Source organism: Mus caroli, chromosome 4 (genome assembly GCF_900094665.2).
Source record: "Mus caroli chromosome 4, CAROLI_EIJ_v1.1, whole genome shotgun sequence".
In the NCBI taxonomy this organism is placed as follows: Eukaryota; Metazoa; Chordata; class Mammalia; order Rodentia; family Muridae; genus Mus; species Mus caroli.
In genome coordinates this window covers 141,746,899-141,764,267 of record NC_034573.1, presented here as the reverse complement: position 1 = coordinate 141,764,267, position 17,369 = coordinate 141,746,899, and the positions used below count along the sequence as shown (strand labels likewise).

The 17,369-nt window shown below is 46.7% G+C and overlaps 1 protein-coding gene across 2 annotated transcripts in view; it reads left to right on the top strand.

Moving 5' to 3' along the window:
- Nucleotides 1-1,063: 1,063 nt before the first annotated feature.
- Nucleotides 1,064-17,369, top strand: part of LOC115029042 (calmodulin-binding transcription activator 1-like) — a 78,317-nt gene continuing 62,011 nt past the window's right edge. For both annotated transcript variants that reach the window (XR_003836492.1, XM_021159546.1), the window contains exon 1: nt 1,064-1,315. Coding sequence is in view for 1 of the 2 variants with exons in the window: in XM_021159546.1 (XP_021015205.1) it covers nt 1,271-1,315 (45 nt within the window). In the remaining variant the exon portion in view is untranslated. The remainder of the gene's footprint in view (nt 1,316-17,369) is intronic.

Sequence of the window (17,369 nt, the reverse complement as noted above, 5' to 3'; positions counted from 1 at the left end):
CCCTTCCCTCTCTCCTTCCATCCTTTCCTCTATTTTCTGGCCACGTTCAGAGCCCCTGATTTCTCTGGAGAAGGCGCAGTACTTTGCAGCTCTCCTGGCCCGGGTTTGTGTCTGCGGGGCGTGCGAATCCCTCCGGTGTGGACCTGCAGGCAGGAGAGCTGCGCGGAGCTGCGGCTGGAACCCGACCGAAGCGCCGGGAGCCCGGGAGGGATTGGCTAGGCTAGCGGAGGTCGAGCGTTCCGAGCCCTAGATCCGCGGCTGCAGCCTGGGACAGGCACCTATGACTCATCGGCTCCGCCGGTCACATGGGCAACGTGACCAAAATAAAGTTTCAGTATTTTAAGCCGCTAGAAAAGGGGACAGAGGAGCGCAAGGCAGGCGGGAGCGTAGGGTGGCCGCGGGGACGCTGCGCCGGCCGAGGGGGCGGGGCCGAGGCCAGGAAGGGGCGGGATTTGACCGAGGGGCGTGGTCTGCCGGGAGGTGCGCCCCTCCCCCGTGTCGGGCAGCGACGCCCCGACTCTCGGCTAAAGGGTTCGGGAACGCCGTGAACCGGCACGCCTCGGTGCCTTGCGTATCCCTCCGGCAGGGCCGCCCCCCGCCAGCGCCGCAGGCTGCGGGATCCCGGAGATCCCAGCGTGTCCTCCGAAGACACCGGGACCCCCACGCGCCAGCAGCGGCTTCCCCGGGAACGTCCTTCAGCTCCCGGAGCACGCGGGAAAAGCCCCAGCACACCAATGAGCGAGCTCCTTCCTCATGACGGTCACGCTGGGGGGCGGGGCTTCCCACAGCCGTTCCCGAGTTCCGGGAACCCCCTTTGATTGGTCTGGACGGCTTGGGAAACACTGTAGTGACGTCCAATCAAAACACCACGTCTCGGCCTCGAGGAAATATTCCGTGTCAGCCTCATCCTGATTGGGCCGTCCTTTCGACCTCTGGCCACTAGAAAGCTTTGTTTAGGTCTGGAGGGCGGGTTTTCCCGGGAGTGGGTGGGGAGGGGGCGTTGATTCCAGGCCAATCACTTTAGTCGGTGCGGTGGTGATCAGCCAATGGACAGGGTGGATAGGACGCTCCTCCCGGAGAGTAGTGAGACCCCTGGTGCGGTCCGATTGGCCGCGGGAGCCGTGACTGGCAGACGCACTAACCAGTGGGCGCTGTGCGTGGGCCGCGGGGCGGGGCCAGGGCGGGTGCGCGGCGGCGGCGGGGTGGCTGGGCCGGCGGCGGCGGCGGTACGAGGCGCGCGCTCGGGGTCCCGGTCGCGAGGAGGAGGAGGATGTGGCGCGCGGAGGGGAAATGGCTGCCGAAAACAAGCCGGAAGGTGAGAGCCGGAGCGCGAGGGCCCGGGGCTGTCAGGGTGGCGGCGACACGGCGAGCCCGGGGCCGCGCCGGACATCCCGGGCATCGGCGGCGCGGGGCGCGAGCGCGGGGGCGCGGCGGGCGCGGGGAGGGCGCCGGCGGGGTGGGGGGGGGCGGAGCGCGGCCGAGTCCTGAGGTGACTCGCGGGCCGGCCGAGCGGGGCGCCCCGCACCCAGCCCCGGGGGCGGCAGGCCGGGGCGGGGGGCGCGCGGGGCGGGGGCCGGGCCCAGCGAGGAGGAGGAGAAGCCGCGACGCCTCCCGCACCCGGCCCGGGGCATCCCCGCCGTGCCGGTCGGGGTGTCAGGGGGCCGCGGGGCGGAAAGTTTCCCGGGCCGCGGGGGCTCGCGGGCACCGGTGCCGGCAGCCGTAGCGGCGTCAGGGCCGGACGTTCCCCTTCACAGCCCCCCTCGGGCCGCGCGGCGCCTCCTAGCGCCGGCGTGGGGGGTGTCCCCGCGCGGGTCCCCGCCAGGGGGCCCCCCTCGTGCCGAGCGCCCCTCGGCCGAGGCCCCGGACGACCCCTCCCCCAGCAGGGCCGGGGTCCTCGCGCGGCCTCCCCGCCCCTCACAGCATGCTCTTCCACACTTGCCCTTGCACCCTCACTACCGCGAGGGTGGGGTCTCCACACTGCCTTGCCCTTTACCTTCCGTGACCCCGATCCTCTCCGAGCACTGAGGGTTCCGTGTCAGCCTGTCCCCTTTTTGAGGGGACTCTCGTGGGGCCGCGGAGCCTCTGCACGCTGGGTTAATCTTTTTTTTTTTTTTTTTGGCCAGGACAAGGGGACTCGGGGCTACCTACCCATGTTCTTCCTTCTTAGCTCACCCAGTGGCTTGTGGGGCCCTGTGCAGCTCTGAAGTCATTTCTAAATAGGCAGGCAGACACTTCTTCCAGATCTGTACTCTTTCCGTACACTTTCCTGGGTTAGGGTGAGCTCATTTCCTGAACACCCTTCGAGTTGCCCTCTTTCTTGTTGGGAAAACTGGACGCTCCAATGCGCCTCTCCCTAGCTGTCTGCCTCTCTCCTTGGAGTTCCCTGTCTGGGCCAGGGTGGGCGCCCCAGTAAGATGTAGGGCAGGCAGGACTTCCGATGTGCCTCCCACTTGAGTGGAAAGGGACCTCAGTTGTTCTTTCTTGCAGGAGAAGAAGGACCTATTGCTTCCTGTTCACTTTTGGATCTTAGGGGGCACCCTTCACCAGTTAACACTATCCCACTGGGGAAAGGGTCCTGTGCCCTTGAATTTGGTGTTCTGATTCCTGTCTTCTGAGCAGAAAGAACCAGACTTTATGCACTTTATGCATCCCACTCTCAAGAAGTCTTTGAATCTTTCTTGGAAATAAACTTCCCAGTTCTTTTTTTTTTTTTTTTTTTTTTTTTTTTTTTCCTGAGAGAACTCAGACCCTCCTTATGGCTCCTGTTTCCCAGTCAGCCATATTTAGTGAGCCTGTTACCTTGACTTTCTCTAATTTTCTCAAATTGTATTCATGTTGGCTGGGTAAGGAGAAGCCATATGCCTTTCTATCCAGAATAGGGAGCGTAGACACCCTTGTCGCCCACATGCCATTTGAGAAGAGGTAGCTTGTGTGCTCCTTGTTGTACCAGAACCTTCCTTTGGCCCTGGTATGTCTCGAGTGGGATCAAAACATTTCTTTGGATCTTGCACCTTTCAAGCGAAGGGGCAATTTCTCTACTTTTTGCTGTTCCGGTTCTCTTTGACATCGCGGAAATTGAGTTGCTCGACACAGTTGTTGACACACACAGACCACTTTGTGCATATGTGCAATAACATTCTATACATACCCAGAAGAACTTAGAAGGGTCAGGTGACAGCTCTATGGTCAGAGTGGGTGGAGTGTTAATTTGCCAGAATGTGTGTATCTGTACTTACCTACCCATATATGTTATTGGTGGCTTCAGGATTAGAAGAAGCCAAGGTGTCGTTGATAAAAGCAATGTCACACTACTCCTTCATTTGTCATTTGTATTGTACTGAATAAGCAGAAAGGCACTTCTCCCATGTGTGGAGTGCTTGCTGATGAATGCCCAGACTTTTCCATTTGGAATCTAGGGACAGTATTCTCAGCTTGATTCTGTGGGGAGTGAAAGTTCTTATCTTGATTTTTTTTTTTTCCCCTGCAGTGTAGGAGAAAGCGATTTCCTGTGTTTTGGGGAAATGATAGGAAATGGAGAAGCGGCTGCTTCTCCCTGATAGAACTGGGAACTAACTGACGGCCTCAAGTACATCCCTGTTGTATTTCAGCCAGTGAAGTGAGAGACGCTAGGAAATTAGAAGAAGGTACCTTCGGAAAAGTGCTTGCCGCTGCTTCCCGGGAAGGTGGCGGGGTTTCCAGGTTCTTTCTCTGGGGCTGGTGCGTGCTGAGAGCCCCACAGCCCTGCCTCTGCTCAGGTGCTCACCTCCCTGTCTCGTGCTCTCGCTCAGCAGTGTAGTCTTACTTTTTGACAGACATCGTGTGGAGCCTCACCTTCCAGCTGTGTGTTGTGTGTTCTTGTTTCTGTTCTCTTGAAGTTCTTTTCCTAACAAGGGAGTCCTCCACCTTGCTTTCCCAAGTAAGGAGGTGTCTCAGGTGGCTCTGGCTTTGCTTTTCAGCATGGTACTCGCTGCCAGAAAGGAAAGCTCTTGCTTGATTTTCCTGTGCGTCTCCCGTTTTTAGGCTGTTTTAAATCTTGTGGTGTCTGTTGTCAGCTTAAAGGAGTTGATTGTTTCTAGGGTTTTAGTGAGCCTTGGAAAAATGAACAGTTGATTACCTGCTGTGTATGTTCTTGTAGGCCTGAGAGTCTTCTCGTTTCTGGTGATGGCTCTTCTGCGCCTTTCTCCAGGCCATTGACTTCCTTGGGTGTTGTCCCTGTCCATCAGAGTACCCCACACATGGACTGTGCAAGGAGGGGTAGTGAAGGTCCGCTGTACCACCAGAGCTGCACCGCTAGTGCAAAAGTGAGGATCTCGAGTTGATGTGCTTGCGCTGACTATGTGGCTGCATCCGGGAAGGGTGGGAATCGGTGGAGGGCTTCTCTTGCCGTTAGTCAGGTTACCCCGCTTCTCTTAATTACTTTGCCCCACCCCCTATCTTTTCGTTCAGACATCACTTCCTCTTCCATGTCTGATTCCCCAGCATTTGGGAATGGCCAAATGACCTTTTCTCTAGTCTCCTTTTAGACCTGACTGACCTATTTCTGGGAGATGTTGTGGTTTCCCCATCTTACCCCTCAGTGGATTCTGCATGTGAACATGTGCACAGCAGCCTCTCCTCAAGGTCGGAGCGCTTCAGCTTTTCCTTTTCAAAAGAGGAGCATCACTCTTCCTGCTTTTGGAGAAGAGTCTATGCCATCCTTAGCCATGTTTTCATCCTTTGTCTTTTATGAAAAATTTTAATATTTTGTCTTTTTGAGGCAGGGTCATGTTTTGCAACTTAGGCTATCTTAGAGTTTGTTATGTAGAACAGCTTGGCCTTAAACTTAAGGACTAGCCACCCCCCACCCCCCTTCTGAATGCTGGAGTCACACATGCGTGCGTGCATGTGTATGTGTGTGTATGCATGTGTGGGTGTGCTGTGCCCATCTCAGTCACATTTTCTGGTTTCTTAAGTTTTAATATCCCCCCCCCTAAAATGGCCCATTCTAGAGTAAGAAAGGAGTAGTTTATCTCTGAGTTTACTGCGTTGGTCTATGTGTGGGTGGGATTTCGCTTCTTTTTGATCTTGAGATAGCCCCTCTGGGGCCCATTCCCTCCACCTTTTTCATTACTCTGGGCCAGTCCTTCTTACATCCTCCTCATTGCGGTTTGAAGAGCATTCTCATTCACCTTGTGGGTCTCATGTTGTTAGCCTCCTGCAGTTGTCCCATTGAGTCTTTGGTGGTATGTTAGTGTCTGCTGTTCTGAGGAAAAGTCATTGTCGTGTCTAGGATCCATCACTCAGCTATTAACTCTGGAGCCCTTTTTGTGGGTGTCTGCTGTGAGCAGGGATTTGTGGGGATTCAGTGTTTGCCTGACTCCCATGTTGGATCATGGTAGCTTTTTTATGAATACTATTTCAGTCTGTCTGTACTTGACTTTAAGAAAGTCTTAAAAACTTTTTTTCTGAATTTTGATTTTTTTTTGGATTGTAATCTTAACAAAAATGTACTTGACTAGCGTGCTATCCTGTGCAACCCCTTCCTTGCTCCCTGGAGGTGTAGGGTGGTGAACGGGGGAGGAGGGTGTTCTGGGAGGGGTGTTTAGCAGCTCTCCTCAACACCACACTGCGGGTATGTGTATGCTTGTGTGTACGTTCAAGAAATTAGAGTTCACTCTTAGTCTGACTGTCTAGATGACTCTGAGGTCATTTATATATATGATAGATTGGAATGTTAGTAAACGTGAGACCAGCAGCATTGATTACTGGGTAGCCTATGCATGGAACCCAGTGTCAGATATGTTTTTACATAAGTGTGTCAGAAAAACCTTCTTGTCTTTCCTGGGGTTCGTGTTCTCAGGGATTAGGCAAAACGACTCGTGTTTTGCTGTCAGTTATCTAAATCTAATGTTTAAGTGTGGCCGCCACTCCAAGGCCAGAGCCAGATACAGTCACTAGTTTATTATGTCTTTTAATTCTTTATGCTGTTTAATAGTACTGACATTTATATTTTCTTTTCTATTTTGATAAGCCTGATTGTTTTTGAGTACAGGTGAGGTATATGTCGCAGCGTTGACGTTGGTCAGAGTTAACCTGAAGTGTGCTCCTTCTCTTCGTCTCTGAAGCCAGGTTTCCTCTCCACAGTGACTGTGGAAGCTCGTCCTGAGGCCTTCACTCCTGTGGAAACCCTTAGTCTGTGGGTGGCTGTCTCCTTTGTCCCCTGGTTGTTTGTTTTGTGGTGACAGGTTGACAATGTATCTTTTGCATTTTTGTCCTGTGGGTGGTCTTCAATACTGTGTATCTTACAATACTGTGTATCTTACAATACTGTGTATCTTCAATACTGTGTATCCTACAGAACCATCAGACTTTGCTTGTTCTGAGTAACTCAGGCTCTGCCTCCTTTTCCTTCTCTACCTGTCGGATAGGTAGGTGGCATGGGACCACTGTCCCAGCGAGGGGACAGTGGCATTTCTAATTGGAGTCCTAGTGAAATGCTGTCCTTCAGGTTTCCGAGCCTCCCCCTGTAGGATTTTGGGGATTTGTTTTTGCTGCATTTCTCTGGCTTCTCTCTCTCTCTGGTTTGATTGCAGTGCGATTCTTCAGGTACAGTTAACAATCCTCTGCCTCGCCTTGTGCTGTGGTGCAGGCTGATGTATGTGGTGAGGGTAGAGGTGCTCTGGTTCTGAGTCTTTGTCCATCTTGCTTTAGGAAGGGGTGCCTAGTTCCCTTCCCCCCTTCCCTCCATTCCTCTCTCTCTCCCTTCCTTCCTCCCTCTCTTCTTGCCTCCCTATGTTTTACTCAGGGTTAGGGACAGAATTGCTCAGACACAGTCATATTTTCTTTTAAATGCCATCATGAGCGTAGTACTCAGTTGTCCTGTGATTGTTAGCATTGTCGTTAGAAGATGGGTGGTCAGCCACCCTGTAGTATTTGTCATATATGAGAAGGTGCAAATACAGTGAGCACAGTCTGTACTACTCTCCATAGTAAATGTTGTCCATCAGTGTGTTTAGACACTATGTTCAGGTTCTCTTTCTCTGACTAGAGCATCATAGCTTGTAGAATGCTATGGTCTCCTGTAAAAACTGGTAATGTTTCTTGAACATTTTTAAAATCTCATTATTGATTTAAAAAGAAATACTACACACACTAGTGCAGAGAGGCCGGCCCAGCCAGTCACATTAATCCCACTTTACACCCCCCCCCCCATTCTCTCTCATTCATACTCTCTCACCCACACACCCACACACCCACTCTCAAACTCACTCTCTCTCTCTCTCTTTCACACACACACTCATACTTGCTCACTCACTCACTCACTCACTCACTCAGAGGAATGCTCTTAATTGTTCAGATGGTTGACATAGCATAAAGATGGAAGGACCGAGGTAACTTTAGTTTTATGGGCTCTTAGGTGTTCATTCCTTTGGTCTGCTCATTTTCTGATGTGGTTGCATGTTTTTTAAAGTATGTAAGTCCTTTGCTATTTTGGAAAAGTGCAGTAACTTTTTTCCCCTTTAGATTTAGCTGGGCCTTTAGAAGGGCCATGAGATGTCCCTTCCTGAAACTGTTAGCAAAAGGTGACTTTGAAGGAGGTGTTGGCCTGGACTGTCTTCTTCCCTCTGCTTTCTGCAGGGTAGCTTTGCATGCACAGTGCCGTGCTTTGAAAGAAATGCCAAGCATGGCAGTACTTGGAGACAAAGTAAGTCACGTTATGCTGTTAGCTGTGCTTCCTCATGCCAACCAAAACACCTCTTTAACCCCTGCCCTAAATCCAGAAACAGTAAATGTAGCGAAATAATCCCCAACAAGGCAGCAGGCCCTCCTGAAGGCTAGTTCTGATGACTCTTGTTGTGAGTTTAGTCACTAGCTTGGGCTGGGCCACAATTGGTACCTTTGGGTATGTATTCTAAGGGGCATTTTGCATCCTTTCTGGGAGTCTCTCTTCCATTTTTCCTTATCAGTTACTACAAGGTAACACCTGCCAAGCAGCTTATTTTTTCCTTTTTATTCCTACTTAGTAGTTTGAAGAAATACAGGCAATGGTTACTTACTGTGTCCTCTCAGGAGTTCTGAGTATGTTTGAGAATTGTGTGGTGACTTCCATGAAAGTGCAGGCCATCACGACTCTTTGGCCACGTCACTGGACACTGTTGTTAAACCTAGAATCTGTTGGGATGGAGAAGCCAGATCCGTGATCCTGTTTAATTTGCATCAGTGAGACTTGTGTGTGTGTGTGATGGCAGAGCTATGTGCAGATGCTTCCAGATGCACTCTTCCTTCCTCTCACCATCTCCGTCCCTTCATGTTGGTCGGCTGGCCTTGACTACGCTATGTGCTTGAGGATGACCTTGAACTTCTTACCTGCCAGCCAGGTTCGGGGTTACAGACATGTGCCTCCATTTTTGGTTTAGAGGTGCTCATTCTACTGAGCCCCTCCCCTCCACTCCTTGTTTCTAGCTTTTAAACATATATTTTAGTTTTCTTTCATCAGGGTTGCTTGAGACTGTCAAGAATTATTTCTGAAGGCATGTGAGTAAAGTCAGGGATTTCTGTCTTTGTAAATCTTAGTCCCTTTCTGAAGGGTCTGTGTCCCCTCTTGGTTTTTGGGAATCATAAGAGAGTCTTAGGAAGTCTGAGATCATAGGAAGCACAAGGCTGCTGGAGTGATATAATCAGCCATCAGCGATTGGGACAGCCTGACAGTGGGAGTGGACGAGAACAGTGGAATGCCAACTCGCTATTCACTACAAAGTTGTTGATGGCCTTGGTGAGCTTAAAATGTGTTTTCCTTCCCTTCATTTAGAAAGTACTTGAGATAAAATAGTTTTTAGTGAAGAAACTGTAAAGTTTGGTGGAAGTTTAGCAGAATGGAACATTTCAAAACTAGATTCAAGATAAGAATTTTTATTATGAATCCACAAGGGGGTAGTGGTGTTCTATCAAAGGTGCTGGTGGAAGTTGAGGTGATCGCCAGCATTCCAGATCTGTAGATAAAACTGGCGTGTTTGCATTTTAACTTAATAAGATCTCCTTTTCAAAATGTTTATTGGCAAAATTGTTTATTGCTTAAATTAAAAAAAAATCCATTTTGGTGATTGTCTATTTTAAGCTGTGGAAATGGTTATTTGCATCATAGCACTGATAGTGAGACTGTCCTTGTAGTTCTGTGTTGGGAGAGGTCACAAAGGCTCTGAGACCACTGATGGTTTCTGAGATTGTAATAATCTTAAACTTAGGGATCAACAACTGTGGCTTAAATGTCTTGAATAGAAGGATTTAAAAAAATTATGTCTAAACTTTATTTCTTAGTGTTCTGCCAAAAGATGGAAAATGTGAACAATCTTACTCCTAGATGCTTTAATACTTCTGAATGAATCAAAACTTTGTGTTAATAGATTGCTTGCATTGTAACATAAAAGTATCCTTTCCCTATATAAAAATCCAAGTTGTTCTGGAGGCCTGTGAGTCTTACCTGCTTGTTTAGAATTACTTATGATCAGGTGTCGTGTGGCAGAGCCAGCTATTCTTGTTGCTGTTGTGTGCTCTTTGTAAGTATAGGCCACATGGTGGGAGAAAGGTGTTAGTTTTTATTTTATCTATCTATCTATCTATCTATCTATTTATTTATTTATTTTTTTAAGATTTATTTTATAAGTACACTGTAGCTATCTTCAGGCACACCAGAAGAGGGCATCAGATCCCATTACAGATGGCTGTGAGCCACCATGTGGTTGCTGGGAATTGAACTCAGGACCTCTGGAAGAGCAATCAATGCTCTTAACTGCTGAGCCATCTCTCCAGCCCTGGGAGAAAGGTTTTTTTTTTTTTTTTTTTACAGTTTATTTTATTATTTGTGTGTTTTGTGTGACTGTGTGTGAGCTCTTGATTGTGAATGCTGAGAGCCCAACTCTGGTCCTATAGAAGAACAACAAGTTCTCTTCAACTGCTGAGCCATTTCTTCAGTCCCAAGTGGAGAAAAGTTTTATGATGGATACCCCCCCACCCCGACATCCCCACACTCCTAAGTCTTTATAAAGTGCAAGTATTAACTCTAACCACCTGAAATAGTTGGGCCGTTCACAAGCAGTGCTGATTTGTGCCGTTCACAAGCAGTGTGATTTATGCATTGCCTGTTTCTCATTTCTGGGCTAGCAAAGGTTTTTCTGTCACCTCACCTTTCTTCTTTCGTTCTGAGCAAGGAGGGGCTGATTCATGTCCTTTCTTCACTAGGTGACTTTGAGTTAACATCCCTGAAGACAGGTGCACACTTTCTTGTGTCCTTCAGCTCTGAGAGCTGAGCTATGACGTCAGCATTTTCATTCATGAATTTTGTGCTTCCATTTTTTTCTTTGTGTTTTTGAATTGGCATATTCACATATCAGCTTGCCATCATTCAGTTCATAAGTCAACCATGAAAGATAAAACAAGAGATGAAGCACTACAGTTGTTAGATAATGCTGTAGTTGCTCCTGCTGGTTGGTCTGCAGCAATTCAGTTTGGGCAAGGTTGCTGGCCAGACAGCTTGAGGTCTAAAGCAGTAGTTTTAATTAGGTTCTGATTTTTGTGTTGAGCTGTGTTGTGAACATATTGATACAAAATTTGTGTTTTTGCTATAAGGTTAGAGTGCTATGCCATGTTTCCTTTTGTTACAGAGAATATTTATTGTATCATTTGCTGAATTGGAGGATTCTGCTTCATTTCACAGAGGCAGGCTGGGCTCAGATCTGCTGCTGTTGCAGAGCATGTGGACTCTGAGCATTTGGTTACTCTTGAAGTATTTCAAATATCTTGATTATTTTATGGTTTTAACATTTCTGGTTTTGATATACTGCTGTTGTGGAAGGCATAACATCCCGAGTTAGAGTCAGATTTCATTTCTCTGGATTGTACCCTCATGGAGCTGTGGGATGTAGCTTCTCCTTCAGGGAGGTTGCTGTTTGAAATCTGACCCAGTGAAGACAGTCTTGAAGGACTCTCCCTTGAGTTTCCCTCTGTAGGGCCAACACAGAGGCTGGGCGTCTGGCTTCTGGCATTTTTCAAGCCTGTGTTGATGAATGGTTAGCTCTAAACAAGTTAATTTTCCTTGCTTTCTTGCGGGGGGGCTTCACTGATTTTCTGACTATTTAATTGGCAAGGACATTTAAAAATAGCATATGTTACTTTTAGGCTGTGCCATTTATAGCTCAGTTCATGGTTAGAGTGGATGATAAAACTATAGTCATTGCAGTTGATACCTCTTTCTTAAACTTTGTGTGTGTGTGTGTGTGTGTGCATGCGCACTCACTATGAGATGAACTAAGGTCTTTGTGTGTGTGTATGTGTGTGCATGAGCACTCACTATGAGATGAACTAAGGACTTTGTGTGTGTGTGTGCATGCGCACTCACTATGAGATGAACTAAGGTCTTTGTGTGTGTGTATGTGTGTGCATGAGCACTCACTATGAGATAAACTAAGGTCTTTGCCAATGTATCTTACTCTGGAATTTTTTAATACTAAGCTTCATTTTGTGTGTTCATGTGTAAATCCTATTTACAGCTCACAGCTTTTTAGAGATTCTCTAGAGGTACAGAGCTCTGAAAGATACAAAGTTTTATTGTTAAATATTTCGTTTTGGGGGCCAGCAAGATGGCTTAGTGAATAAGGGCACTTGCCACCAAACTGTCCACATGGTAGTAAGAGAACTGACCTCAGCAAATTTCGCTCTGGCCTCCACATGTCTCCCCCACCATACAAATGAAAATGATTATACAGGGAGCTCAGAAGTTAGCGTCTGGTGTGGTGCCTTCCAGCTCTTTGAGACATTCAGCCTGGAGCTCATTGCATACAGTGGCAGGCCACAAAGCCCCAGGGATCCATCTGAGTCAACCCCCCAGTGGTGGAAATGTGCTGGTGCACCCAGTTTTTACATGGGTGCAAAAGCACTTTACTGATTAAGCTGTTTTCCCAGACCCTGGGGGCAGCATTTTAAGCCATGTGACATCTCAGATACATTTCCTTATATCCTTACGATGGAACTTTATATGTTTTTGAGTGGTCTGATGGTAACAGATGAGTGACTTGTCTGGGAGCTAGGTTTTGGTTTTTTGTTTCTTTTTTTTTTGGTACATGTACTAAGGGGAAGAAAGCGTTTAGCTTCTGGATATGCATTTGAAGGCACACATTTCAGTTATTATTTTTCCTAAGAGCTAAATAGTTTTGATAATTATTTAAATATGATTTAGAATTATGGCATTGTGTATTTATTCACATGTGCATATGACTGTATGTGTGTACATATAGTACATGTAAAAATACATTGTGTAGATACAAGTTTTCCCCTTGAAGGGCTGGGTGTAGGATGCAGGGCTTTGTGGAAGCTACCACTCAACTATTTGTAATGTTGAAGACAGGAATTATTTTTATTATATTTCAAGTTTTCTCTTACATTTAAAAAAATTGATTCATGTGTTTTGGTGTTTTCCTTGGATGTATGTTTGTATACCACTTCTGTGTCAGAAGTATTGGATCCCTAGAACTGGAGTTACAGAGAATTGAGAATACCGTGTGGGTGTTAGGAATCAAACCTGGGTCCTCTGGAAAAGCAGCCAGTGCTCTTAACCACTGAGCTATCTTCTCTAGCCCTGGGGATTTAGTTTTTAAAGATTATATTTTTAATTATGTGTGTGTGTGTGTGTGTGTGTGTGTGTGTGTGTGTGTGTACATGAGTGAATGAGAGTGAGTACCATGCCTTTGCAGGTCCGAGGAGGGTGTTGGAACTTCCTGGAGGTGGTTGTAAGCTACTGACATGAGTGCTGGGAACTGATCTCTAGAGTCCTGGAAGAACAGTGTGTGCCCTTAACTGTTGAGATATCTCTTCAGCCCCAGGTTTTGTTTTTGGTTATGATTTAACATTATGTGGTAGGGGAGACATAGGAAGGTGAGAGGAGTCTGTTCTCTCCTCCATGTGGATTTCAGGGATCAACCTCAGGTTCCGTCAGGCTTGGTGGCAAGTGATTTACTGGCTAAGCCATCTTGCTGATCCCAAGAAGGGACTGTTTACTTTGTTAAGACTTTGTAATTTTCAAAACTGTGTCCCTCCGTAGGATGTCTGCAAAGTTGGGGGCTTCAATGATTAGGTTTTACATATTGGAGATGTCTCTTGGTATCAGCATTCTTGTCCTTTCCTTCCCTGAATCAAGCAGTGAGAAGCGAATCTGCTGACTTCTAATAAGCCCCTGTGGTTCCTGGTAGGGCTGCTTCTTCCCCTTAGTAGACGGGTGACCTTGGACTAAGGAGCTCCACCAGCAGGGTGCTCCTGACTTTGATGCTACTTTTGGGGCCAGAGGTAGAAGCCTCTCTTCTTTGGCCTCCTTACCTCTTGTCCTTATCAGACAATTCCCATGCATCCATTTGTTATTTTTGACTCTGGCTCCTCTCCCCATCTTGCCTTTCCCAGACCTCAGATCTGTGTCATGAGTTAGTTGGTAATGATTGTAAGGAGATTGTCCAGATGGATAAAGTGCTGTCCTAGAAATGACCTCTGAAAGTTCTCCCCATTCTTCCTCAGGATGGTACGGGAGTGAAGGCGGATAGATGCGGTTTACTTTGCAGCTCCCTTGCTGATACTGGCTGCTCTGTGGGACTTCTTTTTCCCTTTGAAGTTTTTATACCAGGTCAAGAATAAATATGTAGGCTCACACCTTGACAGGGGAATTTGAAGTATAGCCTCTGAGGTACCTCCTTTATGCTTGCTGTACATAGAAATGCCCCCCTCTGTCTAAAGAAAGTTAAAAAAAATTAAGGTTTTTACTGAAGATTTTCAATATAGAAACAGTCTTCTTAGGTATCCTCTGTGGTGGATTTAAAACCTTTATTTAGGTATGAATGAGGGTTTATACTTTCAGAAAGTAGCCTTAACTAATATATGACTGTAGTTGAAAAAGTATTATTTGCTGACCCCAGACATGTATGTTCAAGATAGTATTTATATTCATTTAGCTGTGTTTTTTGGAGTTGATTAATATAAGCGTTATTAAAATGTATTGATTGCCAGTAATTCAGTAAACACAGACTCTCCGATTAAACCTGTGGGTTGGGGAGTTGCTGTGGTCTGCTGCAATCAATAGTATAGCATCTATGCTTAGACACAATCCCTGGGCTGTGCCAGGTCGTGCGTTGTGGGAGGGTTTGAACATAATTCATGTTTTGAGTTTCTTTTGTACTTAAAGATACAGGAGGAGAAGTTCAAGTTCCTGGTGTTCCTGTAAATATTCTTTGCCTTGTCCCATCTCTGCTGTTAGGAAATATGCTGGCTGAGTCTTTTGCTTTGACACAGCTTCAGAGGCGGTTTCTTGCTCATTTAATTTTATTGATGGAGGCTGTTGTGCTATAACATCGAGGGGTAGCGAGTGGGCACTCAGAGCTTTTAAGGACTTGTGTTTCTTCCTAGGGGTCCTCCAGAAATTGATCATCGATTACTTGACCAAATTTAGAGCCCAGAATTTACTGCAGGCATTTTGGGTGGGAAGAGACTTGTGTTTTCTGTACCAGTCATATTATCCTACGTGTAAGCCATTGCTGCTCGTGCAGGTGCCCTCTGATGCAAGCGTGGTACTGAGATGGCCTCTCAGCCTGAGCAAAAACCGTGATGACTCTCGTCTGTCCTCTTGGTCTGTTCCTCTGGCCTGTGTGGTTATGCCATATCATTACCTGCTCTGGTGCTTCAGTTGTGGTGCCTGCTCGATGCTGTCTTTTGCATATTTTGCCAGGCCTGCCCTGCTGAGGTTCATTTGATGAAGGAGGAGAGATAGAACTGTTGATTCAGTAAAATAATAAAAACTTAGGATCTTTCTGAATGGTTTTAAAAGTAATCAATGATAAATAATGCACAGTATGGGGGTACTGCCACTACCTTGTGTGTTCAGAGATTACTACAACAGTAAATTGTGTATTGGGTATGTTGTAGCACCACTGAAAGAAGAGAAGGCCATGATGAGGTCTCATTCTGGGCTAGTCAGCCAGGTCTGTAGAATGTTTCTAGACTAGCTCTACATAGTGAAATCTTGTTTCAGAAAGAATTAGTGCATTTTGGGTTGCAAGAGCCTGGCCACATAGGACAGGGTAAGTGGGGGGCAGTTCTAGTACTAAGGCTTCTGGGACAGACCGTAGAGCAGCAAGACTCTGGGACTGTCCTTGGTATATCTACACTAGAAGTTTTTTCTAGGGATGCTTGGGCTGAGCTGGGATCCCATTTTCCATGCCAAGGCTCTTCTCTCTCCTGTTGTCTATTAGTTTTCTAGCAAGGGGGCCTTCTTCATTTCTTAGCTTAAGTTAAATGCAGCTGTTGTCTGCTGTGGCCACCAGTCATGGCTCGAGCATGTCTTGATTCTAGTGCTCATCATTATCTGACTTCACCTTTGATGGCTCAGGAGGTACAGAAAATTCAAGACAGAGTTGGACTGAACCTTGTTTTGTGTCCAAACACCAGGTTTTTGTCTTGGTGGAGGTGGGCTAAGATGAGTGATGACATAGAGGGGCTAAGCAGAGAAGAGATTGTGCCTCTGTCAGGGGTCATGGCATCTTAAACTGGCTCCATCAAGTAGTGTAAATGATACTGTGGCTTACTGTGCCTCCAAGCCTGACCACCTGAGTTTGATCCTTTGAACCTACATGGTAAAAGGAGAGAACTGACTCCTGAAGTTATCTAACCTCCACAACAAAGATGCACACACAAACAAACAAATGTCATAGAAAATGTTTATTATAGCTACAGATTGGAGGCTGAAGGTATTGGTCAGCTGTCCTTGGTGTATGAGAAATAAATCATTTCTGGATGTTGTGACTATCCAAAGCTTGCGCTTTGATTGTGGTTTGTGTGCTTTTTGCCCTGTGGGCATTCCCAGGTATGTCAGGCTTTTTTTGGAGTGTGGGTGTCACTGTCAGCTGAGGTCTCATAGTTCAGATTTTTGTGTGGACTTCACTTCCTTTCCCCTGGTTATGGACAATCAACTTAGTGGTTGGAGTTTTGCATCCTTAGGTAAACTTGGAAGACATGGGCTAGAGAGAAGACTCAGCAGTTAAGAGTGCTTTCTGGTTTTGCTCTTACAGAGGGCTGGAGTTCAGTTCCCAGTACCCACATTAAGTGGCTTACAACTGCCTGTAACTCCAGCTCTGGGCAATCTGTAGGTGACTGCATTCATTTGTATATAGCTACACACATAAGCACTTAATTAAAAATAATAAATATAAATTCTAGAAACAGTGGAAGGCAGTGCCTTGAGAATGGGTATGGGAGGAGGAACCCAGATGTGTTCGTGCCTGTGGCCACTTGTGTGCACCTCATTGGGCCTTCACCTTCACCTCTCCTTCCTGACCCCTGATCTCTCTTTTTTTCCTCTTCATGATTTCTCATAGAATTATAGAAAGTACATTGAAGACTATGAAAGAACTGTTTGGAAGACTGTAAAGGGTGGAGAGCCTGCGAACTTTCCACACCTACAGGGGTTTAACAATCGGTGTTTCATAGTGATGACCTTGAGTAGATAGTGTGCATATAGCTGAGGCTGGCATTGAACTTCTGGTCCTTCTGCCGCTACTTCCCAGCGTGCTGGGATTACAAGTGTCACTACCCACAGCTTGATTTCTTTTTTAAAAATAGCATTATTAAGATAGATTTTATACATCACATACACCCTGTGACCATTTTTGTTACAGTTGTGCAGCTGTCTCCAAATCCACAATGTTCTCATTACTCCAGAAAGAAAACCTGCTAAAATCAAATCACACTGCAAAAATGTATGAAAATGTCATAATGAAATAGATTATTTTGTATAATTAATGCACAAATAAAATTTTGTATGTTTTAGGAGGCATTCCCCATTCTTCCCTTGACTTGAGCAGTTACTAATCTGCTTCCTGTCTTGATGGGTTTGCTGGTTGGGACACTTCATATCTGTGGATTTATGGTATTGTGTTGTGTGGCTGATGATGCTCTGAAGTTCATGTCTCTTTATCCCTTTTTGGGGTGCCAAATCCTGTAACTATCTGCCACATTCCAAGTATCCATTCACTAGTCATTGAGGTTGTGTCCTCAAAGATGTTTTGTGTCCTCTTGGTTAACGTGCCTAAGATAGAAATGCTGTTTTATAGCTTACTCTGTTATTAAAGAACCTGGATTCTTGTGCGATGTGGCTGCTCTGGAGTGTGCTCCTAGCAGCAGGACTGAGGGTTCCAGTTCCTCCCTTGCTAGCTAACACTTGCTGCTGTCTGTCTGTCTAGCAGTTTCTCCTGGTTCTTGTAGACGGGAAGTTGACTCTTGGTGTGGTTTTCATGGGCATCTCCCAGTGACTGATGTTGGGGTCTGCTCGGAGGTGCATGGGAACGGGTTGTCTTCTGAACGTGTGT